This window comes from Salvelinus alpinus, chromosome 22 (genome assembly GCF_045679555.1).
Source record: "Salvelinus alpinus chromosome 22, SLU_Salpinus.1, whole genome shotgun sequence".
Lineage (NCBI taxonomy): Eukaryota > Metazoa > Chordata > Actinopteri > Salmoniformes > Salmonidae > Salvelinus > Salvelinus alpinus.
In genome coordinates this window covers 31,243,198-31,262,201 of record NC_092107.1, presented here as the reverse complement: position 1 = coordinate 31,262,201, position 19,004 = coordinate 31,243,198, and the positions used below count along the sequence as shown (strand labels likewise).

The 19,004-nt window shown below is 41.2% G+C and overlaps 1 protein-coding gene across 1 annotated transcript in view; it reads left to right on the top strand.

The window, feature by feature from the left end:
- LOC139549429 (calsyntenin-2-like) overlaps positions 1-19,004 on the top strand; it is a 668,250-nt gene that overhangs the window by 641,165 nt on the left and 8,081 nt on the right. Inside the window, exon 12 of the mRNA XM_071359924.1 lies at positions 3,065-3,276. Within this exon, the coding sequence (XP_071216025.1) occupies positions 3,065-3,276 (212 nt within the window). The remainder of the gene's footprint in view (positions 1-3,064; positions 3,277-19,004) is intronic.

Below are 19,004 nucleotides of genomic sequence, written 5' to 3'. Positions count from 1 at the left end.
TGCAGGGCTTGGTAATGATATGAGAGGGGGGTCACTGTATTTTAGATGTTTCCAAAATGTAATTGCTCTTTTTTGAGTTTTTATTATTAGTGGATATTGGCCTAAATCTGCCCTGCATGCATTGTTTGTAGTTTTCCTCTGGACATGTAGGAGAATCTTACAGAACTTTGCATGCAGGGTTTCAATGGGGTGTTTGTCCCATTTGATTAAATCTTGTTTTGCAAGTGGACCCCACACCTCGCTGCCATAAAGTGCAATTGGTTCAATGACATATTCAATTAGTTTTAGCCAAATTTTAATAGGTATTTCAATTTGAATTAGCTTTTTAATGGTGTAGAATGCCCTGCGTGCTTTCTCTCTCAGTTCATTCACTGCCTCATTAAGGTGTCCAGTTGAGCTTATTTTTAAACCTAAGTAATTGTAGTGTGTGCAGTACTCTATATATTTTGTAGCAATTGAGAACTTTGGTCTAATTCCCTGAGATCTGAATCTTCTCTGGAAAATCATTATTTTAGTATTTTTGGGGTTTACTGCCCTGGCAGTACTGCTCTAGCAGGTCCAGGCTCTGCTGTAGGCCATGTGCTGTGGGTAACAGCAGGCATAGGTCATCTGCGAAGAGTAGGCATTTAACTTCTGAATTGTGGAGACTACCACCAGGGGCTGAGGATTTTTCTAGAATAGTGGCCAATTCGTTGATGTAAATATTGAAGAGTGCAGGGCTCAGATTGCAACCCTGGTTAAAGAATTCTGTTCTTTTCTTGCCAATTTTAATGCTGCACGTATTGCCAGTATACATTGATTTAATTATGTCATAAGTTTTACCCCCTACACCACTTTCAATAACTTTGTAGAACAGTCCTGTTTGCCAAATAGAATCAAATGCTTTTTGGAAGTCGATAAAGCAAGCGTATATTTTGGTATTATTTTGGTGGACATGTTTATCTATCAGGGTGTGTAAGGTGTAAATATGATCAGTTGTGCGATGTTTTGGTATGAATCCAATTTGGCTTTTACTCAAGACATTGTGCTTATTAAGGAAGTTTAGAACTCTTACATTTATAATACTACAGAAAACCTTCCCCAGGTTACTGTTCACACAAATGCCTCTGTAATTGTTAGGGTCAAATTTGTCTCCGTTTTTAAAGATTGGGGTTATGAGTCCTTGATTCCAGATGTCAGGGAAATAACCTGCACTCAGGATCAAATTAAACAGTTTTAATATAGCCAATTGAAATTGTGCACTAGTGAGTTTGAGCATCTCATTTAGGATGCCATCAGGTCCACATGCTTTTTTAAATTTGAGAGCCTGAAGTTTCTTATAGAGCTCCTGGTCAGTAATTGGGGAGTCCAATGGATTTTGATTGTCCTTTATAGCTTTTTCTAATCCATTCAACTTCTCATGAATTTGGCGTTGTTCTGCGTTTGTGTCCATTTGAACGGTGTTGTAGAGTGTTTTAAAATGGGTTGTCCATATGTCACCATTTTGTATCGCTAATTCCTCTTGTTTAGATTTTTTTTGTTTTTTCCAATTTTGCCAGAAGTTGTTTGTGTTTATGGACTCCTCAATTAGTGTCAGCTGCTTGCTGTTGTACTGTGCTTTTTTGGTTCTGAGTGTACGTTTATAGAGTTTTAAAGTCTCAAAGTAATGAATGCGTAATTCACCATTATTTGGGTCTCTGTGCTTTTGGTTGAATAGTGTTCTAAGTTTTTTCCTTATAATTTTACAATCTACATCAAACCAGTTGTCATCTGTGATCTTTTTTGTTTTGTTTTTTATCAATTTCAATTGTGCTTCTTTTGCCGTTTGCCTGAATATATAGTTGATGTTTTGTACTGCTAGATTGATGCCTTCTTTACTGTGAGTGAATGTGCTATCCAGAAAGTTATCTAAGAGTTTGGATATTTTGGTTACAGGTTGCTTTCTGTTATTCTTCTGTGCTGTTTTGGGCCCATCTGTATGAATGTCTGATGTTGTACAGCTTACTGGGCTGTGAATGTCTGGTTGTTTCCATGTCTGTTCTTTTGAGGAACAACGTAATTTGGCTGTGATCAGACAGAGGTGTTAGTGGCTTGACAGTGAATGAGCTGAGAGAGAAAGGGTCAATGTCTGTGATCATATAGTCTACTGTGCTGTGGCCAAGAGGTGAGCAGTAGGTCTCTCTCTCTCTCTTTCTCCTCAGCCACCATGTCTCTCTCTCTTTCGATCTCTCTCTCTCCTCAGCATCCAAGTCTCTCTCTCTTTCTATCTCTTTCTCTCAGCCTCCCTTTCTTTCTTTCTCTCTCTCTCTCTCTTTCTCTTTCTATCTCTTTCTCTCTCCTCAGCCTCCCTTTCTTTTTCTCTCTCTCTCTCTCTCTCTCTCTCTCTCTCTCTCTCTCTCTCTCTCTCTCTCTCTCTCTCTCTCTCTCTCTCTCTCTCTCTCTCTCTCTCTCTCTCTATCTCTCTCTCTCTCTCTCTCTCTCTCTTTCTATCTCTTTCTCTCCTCAGCCTCCCTTTCTTTCTCTCTCTCTCTCTCTCCCTCCTCAGCCTCCCTTTCGCTCTCTCTCTCCTCAGCATCCAAGTCTCTCTCTCTCTCCCTCCTCAGCCTCCCTTTCGCTCTCTCTCTCCTCAGCATCCAAGTCTCTCTCTCTTTCTATCTCTTTCTCTCTCCTCAGCCTCCCTTTTCTCTCTCTCTCTCTCTCTCTCTCTCTCTCTTTCTAATTTGTCATTGATTGATGTCTAGTCTGCATTGTTTATGCAGTATGTGTCAGGTTATTTTTTGCATGTCTATGTCAGATGTCTGCATCACTGTCTGTGTTGTTGCTCTCTGGAAGTCTGTCACAGTTCGGTCAGCCTCGCCACCCCTACAGTGTACTAGGGGGAGGCTTATTTAACCTTCCAAGGTTGCTGATTCCTGGAATTAACCCACACACACATTCTCAAAGTATCTAAGCATTCTAAGGGCACAATGGCTCTGATATTTCACACATACCTGAAGAATTACCCAGGCAAACACATACTGAAACATACAGTACATTCACATGCAATTTAATCAGATTCAACCCTTCCCTACTCTCCATCTCCAAGGTGTTTTGGGGAGGACACGTGTATCTCCATACCGGACATCGATGCAGTGGTGATGGTGCTGCAGCCCAGTGAACCCAGGATCACTATAGCTGGGGTGGACAGACTGACCAGGCCAGCAGCTGACCTCAGAGGACCAGCAGGACTCACTCTGTTCCAGGACCTTCACATCATCAGTACTGTCACCAAGGGAGACACAGCCTCACACCATACAGGTACAACTTACAGGCATAGAGGTGTGTGTGTGTGTGTGTGTGTGTGTGTGTGTGTGTGTGTGTGTGTGTGTGTGTGTGTGTGTGTGTGTGTGTGTGTGTGTGTGTGTGTGTGTGTGTGTGTGTGTGTGTGTGTGTGTGTGTGTGTGTGTGTGTGTGTGTGTGTGTGTGTGTGTGTGTGTGTGTGTGTGTGTGTGTGTGTGTGTGTGTGTGTGTGTGTGTGATAGAGAAATGGATAGACACTGGGTGCAAACCAGAGTGAAAGAGAGAGATCAATAGACAGAGAATAGCAGAGGGGTAATGATGATATGGTCCTAAGGGAACAGCACCACAAAACTATTTGATTAGACTTTGGAGAGTACAACATCTCCTCTTGTTCTGGAATTTCATCAACTCCTCTCTATCCCTTACACACACAAACAAACACAGAAACACACACACACATTATTAGCCACACACTCCTAGTCACAGAAGACTTGGTTAATCTTTAGCCTCCATCTGTGGTCTCTATTTCAGAGGCAGAAATTGAGGAGGAAAGAGAGAGTCTGAGTCCTGAAAGCGATGCAGGGTTTTTGTTCCAACTCCCTGGCAATGGAGCGAGTGAAACCTCTGGTTATCGCTGTCTAATTGGCAGCTATAGTGTCAAGGCTGAGTCAGAGCTGTTCCGTGTTGATCCCAGTCTCAGCTCTGAGAAGACAAGAGCTGGTATTAAAATGTCATTTCCATTTGCAGTTCAGCCAGGCAGGAACCCATAGAATAATTTGTCTGGTAAGCAGAGGTCTTAGTCAGCAGGGGGCTGGACTGTAGATGCTGGGGAGAGTAGGAGAGAGGGAGAGAGGGAGGGAGAGCAAGTCCTAAGGCCAGTAGTACAGGCCGGCTCTGTTCTGCCTCCCCCTCCATTCACAGTTCCTTTAGAAGTCATACGTTTGGCTCACACAGCAGGAATAGACAGGTACTTAGTGTGGAGAAAGGGTCACCAGTCATTAAACTGCTCAGTGCAGCAGTGGGATTGTTGGAGATGTGCGCACACACACACACACACACACACACACACACACACACACACACACACACACACACACACACACACACACACACACACACACACACACACACACACACACACACACACACACACACACACACACACACACACAGTGGGCACATTGAAACTTGATCTCATACAATATGAAAAACACATTTAATTCTCTCCATCATCTGCCATCTATTCTCTCTCTTTTTCTCTCTCTCTCTCTTTCCCTCTCTATTTCTCTCTCTGTCTCTCTCTCTCTCGCTCTCTTTCTCTCTCTCTCTCTCTCTCTCTCTCTCTCTCTCTCTCTCTCTCTCTCTCTCTCTCTCTCTCTCTCTCTCTCTCTCTCTCTCTCTCTCTCTCTCTCTATCTCTATCTCTATCTCTCTCTCTCTCTCTCTCTCGCTCTCTTTCTCTCTCTCTCTCTCTCTCTCTCTCTCTATCTCTCTCTCTCTTTCAATTCAATTCAATTCAAGGGGCTTTATTGGCATGGGAAACATGTGTTAACATTGCCAAAGCAAGTGAGGTAGATAATATACAAAAGTGAAATAAACAATAAAAATGAACAGTAAACATTACACATACAGAAGTTTCAAAACAATAAAGACATTACAAATGTCATATTATGTATATATACAGTGTTGTAACAATGTACAAATGGTTAAAGTACACAAGTGAAAATAAATAAGCATAAATATGGGTTGTATTTACATTGGTGTTTGTTCTTCACTGGTTGCCCTTTTCTTGTGGCAACAGGTCACACATCTTGCTGCTGTGATGGCACACTGTGGAATTTCACCCAGTAGATATGGGAGTTTATCAAAATTGGGTTTGTTTTCGAATTCTTTGTGGATCTGTGTAATCTGAGGGAAATATGTCTCTAATATGGTCATACATTGGGCAGGAGGTTAGGAAGTGCAGTTCAGTTTCCACCTCATTTTGTGGGCAGTGTGCACATGGCCTGACTTCTCTTGAGAGCCAGGTCTGCCTACGGCGGCCTTTCTCAATAGCAAGGCTATGCTCACTGAGTCTTTACATAGTCAAAGCTTTCCTTAAGTTTGGGTCAGTCACGGTGGTCAGGTATTCTGCCACTGTGTACTCTCTGTTTAGGGCCAAATAGCATTCTAGTTTGCTCTGTTTTTTTGTTAATTCTTTCCAATGTGTCAAGTAATTATCAATTTCAATTTTGATGTTCCTTTTAATGGCATAGAATGCTCTTCTTGCTTTGTCTCTCAGCTCATTCACAGCCATGTGAAAGCTATCTGTGTTGCTGATATTTAGTCCTAGATATGTGTAGTTTTTGGTGTGTTCTAATAGAACTGTGTCCAAATAGAATTTATATTTGTCATCCTTATATCCGGACCTTTTTTGGAATATCATTATATTTGTTATCATTATTATTATTATTGTTATCATCACAAATATCATTATATTTGTAGGTTAACTGTCAGAGCCCAAGTCTGACAGAACCTGTGAAGACAATCTAGGTGCTGCTGTAACCCCTCTTTAGTGGGAGACAGCAGCACCAGGTCATCTGCGTACAGCAGACACTTGATTTCAGTGTTGTGTAGGGTGATACCAGTTGCTGCCGATTCTTCTAATGTTTTTGCCAATTCATTAATTTAGATGTTAAATAGTGTTGGACTTATAGGGTAGCCCTGTTTCACTCCCCATCCCTGAGAGAATAAGTCTGTTTGCTTGTTGCCAATTTTAACCGCACATTTGTTTTTAGTGTACATTGATTTAATAAAATCATATGTTTTCCCTCCAATACCACTTTCTATTAGTTTATAAAAAAAGACCTTCATGCCAAATTGAATCAAATGCTTTCTTGAAATCTACAAAACACGAGTAGATTTGCCTTTGTTTTGGTTTTGTTTTGGAGGTTGTAAATGTGGTCTGTTGTACGATCATTTAAAAAAAATCCAATCTGGCTTCTGCTCAGGACGTTGTGTTCGTCAAGGAAATGATGTAGTCTGCTATTTATAATACTGCAGAGAATTTTCCCCAAGTTGCTGTTAACGCAAATTCCTCTGTAATTATTTGGGTCAAATTTGTCTCCATTTTTATAGATTGGTGTGATCAATCCCTGGTTCCAAATATCGGGGAAAAAACCTGCAGTGAGGATAATGTTGAAGAGTTTGAGTATAGCCAATTTGAATTTGTGGTCTGTATATTTGATCATTTCATTTAAAATACCATCAGCACCACAGGCCTTTTTGGGTTGGAGAGTGCATAGTTTTTCCAATAATTCTTCTTCTGTAATTGGGGTATCCACAGGATTCTGATAGTCTTTGACTGCTGATTCAAGGATTTGTCATTTTTCTTGTATATCTTTTTGTTCTGGGCTCTTTGTTATATTGCTGTAGAGGTTTGCAAAGTGATTTCTCCACATATCCCCATTTTGGATAGCCAATTCCTCATGATGAGGTTTGTTTAATTTATTCCAATTCTCCCAGAAGTGGTTTGATTCTGTTGATTCCTCATTTCCATCCAGCTGATTTCTCATGTGCTGTTCCTTTTTTGTTCAAATATAAAGTTTATGTTCCAAACGGCCAAATTTACACCTTCATTGCTGAAGGAGAATGTTAAGGCTAAAAAGTTGTCCAGGAGAGATTGTATTTTTTGGCTACTAATTGCTTTTTGGTAGATGTCTGTACTGTTTGCACTCCATCTATAGGCCTGTTTAGTACCATGTCATTTATTGGGCCGTGATGCTTCATGGTTGGGTTCTGCTCTTCTCAGATACACTGTGAATTTACTGTGGTCTGAGAGAGGTGTTAGTGGGCTGACTGTGAAGGCTCTGAGAGACTCTGGGTTTAGGTCGGTGAGGAAGTAGTCTACAGTGCTGTTGCCAAGGGATGAGCTGTAGGTGTACCTACCAAAAGAGTCCCCTCTCAGCCTACCATTGACTATGTACAGACCCAGTGTTCGACAGAGCTTCACGAGCTGTACTCCGTTTTTGTTTTTCACTTTGTCATAGTTGTTTCTGTGGGGGTATGTGGGGAGGGAAAGGTTGTTGCTTCTTGGTAGGTGTTTATCCCCATGACTGTTAATAGTGTCTTGTTCTTCTGCTGTTCTAGCATTCAGGTCTCCACAGACCAGTACGTTGCCTTGGGCCTGAAAGTGACTAATTTCCCCCTCTAGAATGGAGAAACTCTCTTCATTGAAGTAGGGTGACTGAGGGGGGAATGTATGTGGCACAGAGGAAGACGTTGTTATCTGTCAAGATAGCCTCCTTTTTGATTTTTAACCAGATAAAGAATTCTCCTGTTTTGATCAATTCGATTGAATTAATTAGTTCAGATTTATACCATATTAGCATTCCCCCTGAGTCTCTGCCCTGTTTGATTCCTTTTAATTTAGTGGATGGTATGATTATCTCCCTATAACCTAGTGGACAACCAGTGGAAACATCACCTCTGCACCATGTTTCCTGTAGTACTACAATATCAACATCATCAATTTCTTTCAGGAAGTCTGGGTTTCAGCTCTTTAGCCCAAAAGCAGAGGACTTCAAGCCTTGTAAAGTCCAACATGCATCGTAAAAAGATTTCATAACTTTTTTTTCTTTACCTTCAAAATGAGACAAACACTCACAATCCAACAAGAACTATTAAAATAGGATTTTTCAATTCATGTAAATTCTTATTATGCAAATGTGATGTGTTTATCATTTAAGATATAATTTGTGTCATGCCACTTGGGTGGATGTAGTGTGAGGATGGCGGAGTTCTTGTGCTCATCTTACCATGACCCTCGGCCTATCACATGTGAGCATCCATGACCCTCGGCCTATCACATGTGAGCATAGTAGACTCAGCATTTGTTTAATGTCACTCATTTGGTTGGTGGGGGCTGGGCCAGTTGCTCCTCTCACAGCCTGTGCGTAGCTCTGCCTGCTGGGCTGTGGCTCCTCCAAGTGTGGGTCTGCGGTGGGGGGCAGGGGGGTGGGAGGCCTCGTCTGGGTGGCTCTGAAGCTGGGCTGGGGTGGTCTGTGCTGCGCTGGCTGTGGTGGGCATTGAGGTTGGTGGTGCTGTGGTCGTGGCTGGGGGTTCCAGGGTGCTGGTCCGGGGTGTTGTCTCGGTGATCTCGGCGGGGTGGAGATTGCTCCGCTGTTCCTGGGTGGAGAGGTCGGGCTGCGGTTTAAAGCGACGTCCTTGAGAGTCTTGGCAAGGATGGGGACTGAACATGGTCATAGGGACAGTCCAGATCGAGGGTGGGATGGTGGGCCAGGTGTACATTGGGTTGCAAGGCACAGTCCCGGGAGAGGCTGGCGTATATTCTTTGGATTGTGGAAGGGAGGAAGTCCCTCCTCTGTAGAAGGGTTGACACCACGACTCTTGAGTTGGGGAAGATTGCGGAGGCCTTCTCAATCACTCCCCGTGGTGAAGCCACCCTCTCCTGCTGATCACGCAGGTCGTTGCTTCCGGTATGTATGATTATGTGGCTTGGCGACCCGAGATGGGCCTTATCAAGCAGCTCCATGGCACTCTGCGTTGTTGGGCAACACACCTTTCCCGTTTTGTGTCTAGGGAAAAGTTTCTTCTCCTGAACAAACTTCCCATTTGAGTCCATCAATAGGACGATGTCAGCCAGTGTTTCTTCTGGACTGGAGGGGGCAGTCCAGAAGGTAGGTGTTGGAGCTGGGGTGTGGCTGGTCTGTGTGGGTGCCACTGTCAGTGGGAGGCTGTTCTGTGGGTTGGGGAGGAGGGGTGCAGCAGGCAGGGCTGGGGAAGTCTGGCTGGTTGAGGTGGGCTCCTCTGCTGTGTGAGGGCAGGTCATAGAGTGGTGATCTAGCTGCTCCTGCAGCCTGTCCTCTGTTCTCTTTCTCTCCTGCAGCTCCTCTCTTAGTGTGGTCAGCTCCTTATTGCTGCTCTGCCTGTCTTTTTGGAGCTCTCTCACCTCCTTTGTTAGATCAGCCAGCTCTCTCTTGAGTCCGTCTCTCTCTTGCTGAACCTCTTTCAGCTGTGTTGCAAGGCTGCTGTCCTGCTCTGTCCTCACCTTGGTTAGGAGCTCCTCTAAGGTGTGGTTGTCTGGTTGCTGTTTGCTGTTTGCTCACGCTCTCCCTGAGCAGGACCATCTCCCCCTCCAGTTTGGTGAACTCATCCCTCATGGCAGCCATGGTGGTGAGGAGGGCCTGAGCCTGCTCTGCACTGAGGGGGTTGCTCTCCTCCTGGAGTGTGTCCTCCACTATGGTGGGAAGAGAGGTGCTGGATGTGCCTTTTTGGGTGGGGAGAGTAGGGGTGAGGGTGGGGATGGTGGAGTTTGTCTTGTGGGAGGGCATGTCACTGGTGGTGTCCTTCTCTCTCTCCGCTCTCTCCTTAACGGTCTGAAAGTCTGTTTCAAACAGCCTAATGTTACCTTGCACCATGACAGTCCCAGTCTTGTAGAGGTTGATTGTAATCATGGTGCTGTCAGGGTCGTCTGTCTCTTTGATTTTCAGCTTCCACCCATTACAGATTCCCTCTCTCTTTATGGATGGGTAGTGAGAGGACACTGCTGAGTGCCATGCATTTGGCTGGTCAGTGAGGAAGATGAGATTACTCACGTCACCGTTTTTGTAGAGGTCTACAAAAAGGGTTTCTGGCCTCCCCTTTAGTAGTTTCTGTTTAAAAGCTTTCCTCGTTTAGGGTAGAGAATGGATTCTGCGCTGAGGGGGAGTGGGGACATGGTGCCTGTGGGCTCTGCTACTACTGCTGCTGCTGCGCTGTTCTGCTGCCCCATTGCAATAGCAACCTATTTGTTTGTCTGCTGCTGTTGCTAGCTAGCGCTAATTTAGTTCAAAAACCAGCAAAAAAGAGTGACAAATCCTCACACAAAAAAAACAGAAGATATGTTTAAAGTTAGTCCGTGCTCCTTTTTGTTTTACTCACTCAGTTTGGTCGTTTGATGTAGTTGTATTAACTCCCCTTGCTAGGTTTGTTCTAGCTCGTTTCTTCTGGCTAGCTTGTTAGTCTGCTGGCTAGGTCTTTGTTGTGTAGCTTGCTAGCTAGAGTCAAAACTTCTTAACTTGAGGCGCAAAGTTACTTTTTGTCTATTCTCAATGAATAGAGTTGTTCATCACTTATTGTCTGGAATTCTTTTTCGATTAGAGTGTTTATCTCATTCTAAAAACTAAAAAATATGAAATATATCAGGAGCTCATGTTGAGCATGACACTCTCTCTCTCTCTCTAGTTCTCTCTCTCTCTAGTTCTCTCTCTCTCTCTCTCAAATTCAAATTCAAGCTGCTTTATTGGCATGAAAAACATTGTGTCAATATTGCCAAAGCAACAATGTATACAATATACATTGTAATAAAATTATAAACAATAACAAATAATAATATAAAATGGCAGTAAATATTATTTATTTTTTTAAGCAGTGCTGGTGTCAGCTTGGTTGGTTAGGTCCAACACCAGCTGACTGAGACGGCTTGTTTCTGGGCTCAGCTCTTGGGTTTGAAGTGCTTTAAATTGCAGACTTGAATTTGGACTTGAATTTAGATGTAGCCAAAATTTTAATGATCTTTTCTGTATTTTCATTATTACTGGAAAGCGGCCCAATTCTGCCCTACATGCATTAGTAGGTGTATTTCTCTGGACTTGTAGGATTTTCCGACAGAATTCTGCATGTAGGGCTTCAATTGGATGTTTGTCCCACATTTTAAAGTTCAGTTTATTGAGTGGCGCCCAAACCTCACTTCCGTAAAGAGCTATTGGTAGGATTACACTGTCAAATATTTTGGTGCAAATTCTAATTGGGATGTTGATTTTAAATAATCTTTCTTTGAGTGCATTCACTGCCATATTAAAGTTTCCCGATGCAGATATGGTCAGACTAAGGTAGGTGTAATTTTTAGTGTGTTCAATTATGGTGTTGTTCAGGGTGAATTTATATTTGTGTTTCTGACATCTGTTTTTTGGGGGGGGGGGAAACATGATTTTCGTTTTTTGGAAATTTACTGCCATGGCCCAATTATGGCAATATTGCTGTTGAATATTAATGTTCTGTTGAAGACCTTCTTTGGTTGGTGATAGAAGTACCAAGTCATCAGCATATAGCAGGTATTTCACCTCTGTGTCAAATAGTGTGAGTCCTGGGGCTGGAGAATGGTCCAACATGTCTGCTAATTTATTGATATAAATGTTGAAAAGATTTGGACTCAAACTGCAGCCTTGTCTCACACCTCGACATTGTGAAAAGAATTCTGTTCTTTGGTTTTTGATTTTTATTGCACACTTGTTTTCTGTGTACATACATTTTATTAAGTCATACACCTTACCACCAAGCCCACTTTGGAGAATATTGTAGAATAGCCCTTCGTGCCAAATAGAATCAAATGCTTTTTTAAAGTCAATAAAGCAAGCAAAGATTTTGCCCACTTTTTTTTGGTGGACGTGTTTATTAATTAGTGTGTGTAAGGTGTATATATGGTCAGTAGTGCGATGGTTAGGGAGAAAGCCAATTTGACATTTAGTTATTACATTATTTTCTTGAAGAAAGGTTTGAATTCTTGAATTCAAAATGCTACAGAAAACCTTTCCCAAGTTACTGTTTACGCAAATTCCCCTGTAGTTATTGGGGTCTGATTTGTCTCCACTTTTGTGGATAGGGGAGATGAGCCCCTGGTTCCAGACATCAGGGAAGCAGCCAGAAGTTAAAACCATGTTGAACAATTTAAGCACAGCATTTTGCAACTCAGGTGTGCTGTTTTTCAGCATTTCATTTCTGATGTTGTCTAGACCACAAGCCTTCTTTGATTTAATAGATTTGAGCTTTTCCTTTAGTTCTTGTTGGGTTATTGGCTAATCTAATGGATTTTGGTTGTTTTTAATGACTGATCCAAGGATGTTCAATTTTTCTTTAATTTCTAATTGGTTCTGTTGTAAGTCTTTTTGTGGGATGTTTTTGTATAGATTATCAAAATAAGTTTTCCAAATTCCTACATCTTGTATGGCTAATTCTTGTGGCTTTGTTGTGCTTAAATTGTTCCACATGTCCCAGAAATGATTTTGGTCAATTGCGTTTTCAATTTCATCAAGTGTCTTGTTGGTATAATTCAATTTCTTGTGTTTCAGTGTTTGTTTATACTGTTTCAGAGTTTCAAAGTATTCATATCGTAGCTCTGGGTTGTTTTGCTGCTTCTGTTTTTTGTTTGACATTTGTCTTAGGTGTTTTCTAATTGTTTTACATTCATTATCAAACACTTTGTCAGAAACATTTTGTTTTTTGTTTCTGATGTTGCATTTCTTTGGTTTTCTCAAATTTGCTTTCAATGCTGCTTTTTGGAATATGCAGTTGATGTTTTGAGTAGCCGAATTGACACCATCTTTATTGTTTTGGTATTGTGAGTTATTGAAAAACTGTATAGAGTTCATCATTTCATTTGAATTCAATGTTTCAATGAATCTCTCTGCACTGTTTGGAGCCCATCTGTATGATTGGTTTATGTTGTAGAGTTTATTGGGCAGTTTTTTTCATGAATATTGCCGGTTAATTTCTTTAGAAACACGTTGATCTGACTGTGATCTGACAATGGTGTCTGTGGTCTGACAGTGAATGCACTAATTGAGGAGGGGTCAATGTCAGTGATGGCATAATCGACTACACTTGTCCCAAGAGCTGAGCAGTAAGTAAAGGGACCTAAAGAGTACCCTCTGATTCTACCATTAAGCATGTACAGGCCTAAGGCTCGACAGAGATGCACTAACTCCTTCCCATTTTTGTTCAGTATTTGGTCAGGACTGTTTCTATTATTTATAATAGGGCTACTGTACAAGGAGGGGTGTTCAAATATGTGGTGGTTACCTCCCGCATCAGTGTAGTCAGGCTCAGAACCTGTTCTTGCATTGAAATCTCCACAAAGAAGCACTTTACCCTCTGCCTGAAATGTAATGATTTCTGTATGGAGATTGTCAAAAAACTGATCATCATAATATAATGAATCTGAAGGAGGAGCATAAGCTGCACATATGTACACATCATTGTCACAATAGATTGTACCTTTGTTAAGTTTTAGCCAAATGTGACTGGTACCTTTTTTCATTTCATTCAGTGCTAAGTCCTGCTTATGCCAAATGATGATTCCACCTGAGTCTCGGCCCCGTTTAACATTTTTATGTTTGATTGATGGTAGTAAACTTGCTCTATAGCCTGAGGGACACTGAGTATCTATGTCTCCACAACACCATGTTTCCAGTATGATTATGATGTCCTGTCCCTTGATGTTTTTAATCAATTCTGGATTTGTTGTTTTATAACCAAAATGTGAAGAGTTTAGGCCCTGGATATTCCAAGAGCTGATAGTTAGTGATCTCATTTATAATAAGTGATATTCACTGGTTTGAGTAAAGTATATTGAAAAACAATTATATAATAATAATATATATATACATACATACATACACATACACACATATATACATACATATACACACATACGTATATATATATATATATACATACACACACATACACATACACACATATATACATACATATACACACATACATACATACATATATATATATATATATACATATACATATAAATATACATAAACACATACACACATATATACATACATATACACACATACGTATATAAATATATACACACACATACATACATACATACATACATACATACATACATACATACATACATACATACATACATACATACATACATACATACATACATACATACATACATACATACATACATACATACATACATACACACACACCATTACATATAATTATTATTATAATACCGGTGCCAATAAAACTAAGAATAGTTGTAAACAAATTAATAAGAATGGAATAAGATTGCACAAAAAATAAGTACAATGCAATCTGCAACCCTGTGTGTGTGTGTGTGTGTGTGTGTGTGTGTGTGTGTGTGTGTGTGTGTGTGTGTGTGTGTGTGTGTGTGTGTGTGTGTGTGTGTGTGTGTGTGTGTGTGTGTGTGTGTGTGTGTGTGTGTGTGTGTGTGTGTGTGTGTGTGTGTGTGTGTGTGTGTGTGTGTGTGTGCGTGTGTGTGTGTGTGTGTGTGTGTGTGTGTGTGTGAATTAAAGGGTCTGTCTAGCTCTTTAGTCTGCATATTAGTTGCAGTGGACTCTCTTTCCTTACCACCAGCACATGCTCTCCTCTTCTCTCCACTGTGTCTCCAGTCTTTCTTAACCTTCCCTCTCCCCTCCCTCCCTCCATCTCTCTCTGTCTGTGTGTCTCAGCGGGTCTACTCAGCTCCAGATGTTTCCCCTCCTTCCCCCAGTTAGCACAGCTCTGCAATCAACCAAGCCTCAGCCAGGGATAGAGGAGACCCAGGGTCTCCCGGGAACCCTGCTGTTCCAGGGACAGCCCCTGCTCCGAGGGAGGCTCACCGTAGGGAGGCTGTGGAGTGGGCATGGCAGGTGTTAGCCCACTCAGGAGAGAACACAGCAGGCTGAGAGGCACAGAGCGCTACAGAGAACTGTGTCTCACCAGTTAGCAGGCTGTAAAGCAGACTCTTTGACATCAGGCTAAAAAAGTTTGTTAATTTAAGTTTGTTAGTGTGGAATAGTGGAATGAAACATTTTAGTCTTGGATAATGTTGTTGTGTACAGATGCACTATCTTAATTTGACTCTGCTTCTCACAGCAGGAAAATAATCCTGCAGCAACAGGAAATTTATGTGGATTATGTGGATTGTAATTAATGGACATTTTTGTAGGTGGTGATACACATTTTTATGAGCATTGCCTTATTTCTATTACAGTATATTGGATGACTGTCATTCATAATCCATTCACCCAGTTCAATGTAACATTGATAGGTTTAGGATACTACATGATACTCTAATTATCCCTATACCCATCATGAGGTTGCTTTAACCTAGCCTAGCCGACCTGCACACATGTCGAGAGAAAATGTTTAGGTGACATTCAATACCGCCTTGCAAACTCTTGCGTGCATCTAGCTGATCTAAGGTGCAATCATTAGTCCAACAGTTTAACAAGAGAGTTTCTATTGGACAAATTCAGGTATGTTTATCCCCGTTTCGCTCTGTTTGCTTCCGTTTAAGAAATGTATGTCAACAGTATCGGCGGAATAAATAACACCCCGGTCACGCATAAACACAGTTCACATTCATAGCAGCCACGTTGCATTCCTTCTCGCATCTATGCGCTCTCCTCTCACCTTTTTCCTTTGTTTGTGGACTTTAATGCACATCAGCTGTATGTGACCAGGTGTAAAAACCTTTCCAAGCCAAACCGCTACACACAGCCTACATCGTTGTCACAATATGTGACCGACCGGTTCAAATCAGTCTTATGTAGCATTTTAAATTGTGTTTTTTTACATTGGATAAAAGTAGAGACTCAGCTACAAAATTCTATACAGTACACTACAGTTGAGGAACAATGAGAAAGTAATTTTGCTTTGAATTCTGCTAAACTTGTGAACTCACTTTTGAGAAAATGGCCTTTGAATGTTTTGGTACTACTACTGGAAAGCCCTTCTTTGTCTACACCCAAAGCGTTGATGACTGCAACTGTGCTGTCAGTAAATTCAGAGCGTTTCGCTCTCGGAGCATTCAAAGAGCACACTGGACGCTCTGGCCAATGAGTAGGGTTGATCCGAACGTTCTGACCTCACAACGGCAGTCAAGCACCCAAGCTAAATGGCTAACATTGGCTAGCTTGCTAGCTACTTCCAGACACAAATGAGAGAACACCCCACTCTGACCATTTTACTCGCCCTAGCAGAGCTGGTAAGGCTGTTTTCATGTTATCCAGAGCATTGGTGACTGAAACCGCGCTGCTGGCAACAATTTAGTTACTGTACACTTTTTTTCCAACGTTTACTAACACCGGCCATATTCAACGGGCTTTGAAGGTTCGTAAATTCATCAGTTATTCTACACTCTGGCACACTCAGATGAGAGTATTTTGTTAAGACATGTAGCTAGCTAGCTAGATAACTTCTTATGGCTGCAGGGGCAGTATTGAGTAGCTTGGATGAAAGGTGCACAGAGGTGCCCAGAGTAAACGGCCTGCTCCTCAGTCATAGTTGCTAATATATGCATATTATTATTAGTATTGGATAGAAAACACTCTGAAGTTTCTAAAACTGTTTGAATTATGTCTGTGAGTATAACATAACTCATATGGCAGGCAAAAACCTGAGAAGAAATCCAACCAGAAAGTGAGAAATCTGAGGTTGGTCGATTTTCAACTCATCGACTATTGAAGACACTGTAGGATATGGATCTGTTTGCACTTCCTACTGCTTCCACTAGATGTCAACAGTCTGTAGAACATTGAATGAAGCTTCTACTGTGATGTTGAGCCGGATGGGAGCTGTTTGAGTCAATGGTCTGGCCACGCGCATTCCACATGATATCGACTTGCGTTCCATTACTTCTATAGACACAAAGGAATTCTCCGGTTGGAACGTTATTGAATATTTATGATAACAACATCTTAAAGATTGATTCTATACTTAGTTTGACAAGTTTATTCGACCTGTAATATAACTTTTTGAAGTTTTCGTCCGACGTTCGCCTGGACCTGCACGAGCGTTTGGATATGTGTACTAAACGCGCTAACAAAAGTAGCTACTTGGACATAAATGATGGACATTACCAAACAAAACAAACATTTATTGTGGAAGTGGGAGTCCTGGGAGTGCATTCCGACGAAGATCAGCAAAGGTACTGTAAGTGAAGATTTATCATGCTTTTTCTGAGTTTTGTTGACTGCACAATTTGGCGGGTAACTGTATGGCTTACTTTTGTGGTTGAACGCTGTTCTCAGATTATTGAATATTGTGTTTTGCCGTAAAGCTTTTTGAAATCTGACACAGCGGTTGCATTAAGAACAAGTATATCTTTAATTCTATGTAAAACATGTATCTTTCATCAAAGTTAATGATAAATATTTCTGTTATTTGACATGGCTCTGAACATGGCGCCAATGTAAACTGAGGTTTTTGATATAAATATGAACTTAATCGAACAAAACATATATGTATTGTGTAACATGAAGTCCTATGAGTGTCATCTGATGAAGATCATCAAAGGTTAGTGATTCATTTTATCTCTATTTCTGCTTTTTGTGACTCCTGTCTTTGGCTGGAAAAATAGCTGTGTTTTTCTTTGATTTTGCGGTGACCTAACATAATCGTTTGTGGTGCTTTCGCTGAAAAGCCTATTTGAAATCGGACACTTTGGTGGGATTAACAACAAGATTACCTTTAAAATGGTATAATATACATGTATGTTTGAGGTATTTTAATTATGAGATTTCTGTTGTTTGAATTTGGCGCCCTGCACTTTCACTGGCTGTTGTCATATCATCCCCTTAACGGGATTGCAGCTATAAGAAGTTTAAACAATGAGCCATAATCCCAACTCATGATGTTACTACCCTCATGAATCTGCAGGTAGCTAACCAACCAGGTTCAATGTTAGCTAGCTAACAATAGGCTCTAACTAGTCAAGCAAATGGCTCTGAGATAAGAATAATAAGATCATACACTTAACATTAGCTAGCGAGCCAGCCAGCTAACGTTAGCTAGCTAACAGTACACGTTAACTTGAAATGAAACCACCTCCTGTCAAAATTGGAAACGTGTAATATCTGAAAATGTAGCTAGCTATACTATCTTACCCATATACATCATGGATGGACGCGTCTCCTGTCGGATGCCATGGTAGCAATTAATTTGAAGATGACACAGGGTTTTTCTCCATCTCCTTAGCTACTGTATTATACTCAAATTACACTAATTTCAAAACTCGACATGCACGTAATGTTAGCTAGCGAGCCAGCCAGCTAATGTTAGCTAGCTAACAGTACACTTTAACTTGACATTAGGCTTATACTGTTTTACTATACGATACTTAAAAAAATATTATGCGTTAGACAGGATTACCTAGACATACTGCCCAGCTCAAATAGACAGAAGCGGGCTGTATGGCAAACCAATCCAAACTCATCTCCCTGCATGTCCAGCCCACTCATTATCTCAGCCAATCATGACTAGCGGGAAGGTTGCAGAATTTTTCTGTGGCTAAACCAGCTAGGCTCGTAATTTAACAATTGTATTTGTATTTGCAGATGGCATACAAGTTTGTTATTAAGGCACATGAAATTCACATGTTCCAGAAGGAATTTCTGCCAAAAAAAATAAAAAGTTTACGTTCAAACGGCTGTCCTGGTGACGCGTGACATAGGCATAGTTTCCTGAAACGAGTCGCATATTAGCTAAAGTAACGTCATAGTCAACATAGCTAATAGAAGTACTAGTAACACGTTAGTAAACCCGCTACAATCATGCAGTAACGTTACAGTGTATAGTCACGTAGCAGTTTAACAGTTACACCAGCGGGTCCCAGTGGCAATACATTAGTAACACCAAAAGCTTACCTTGACTTGGAAGAGTTCCAGTGTTGTGTTAGATAGCCATAGCCAGCTAGCTAACATAGCATCCCTCTCTTTAAGCAGGGTGTTTGAGTAGGCTAAACTAGCTTGCTGCATTTTCTAGCTAAGTAAATTAAACTGAAACTGAAAAAAATGACAATCTCTATCTCTCTCTTGCCTCTCCTTCATTTTGGAAGAAATTTAAATTTGTTCAAAATTTGTTCACAGAGAACTGTTGAGGCTACTGTAGACCTTCATTGTGTGTGTGTGTGTGTGTGTGTGTGTGTGTGTGTGTGTGTGTGTGTGTGTG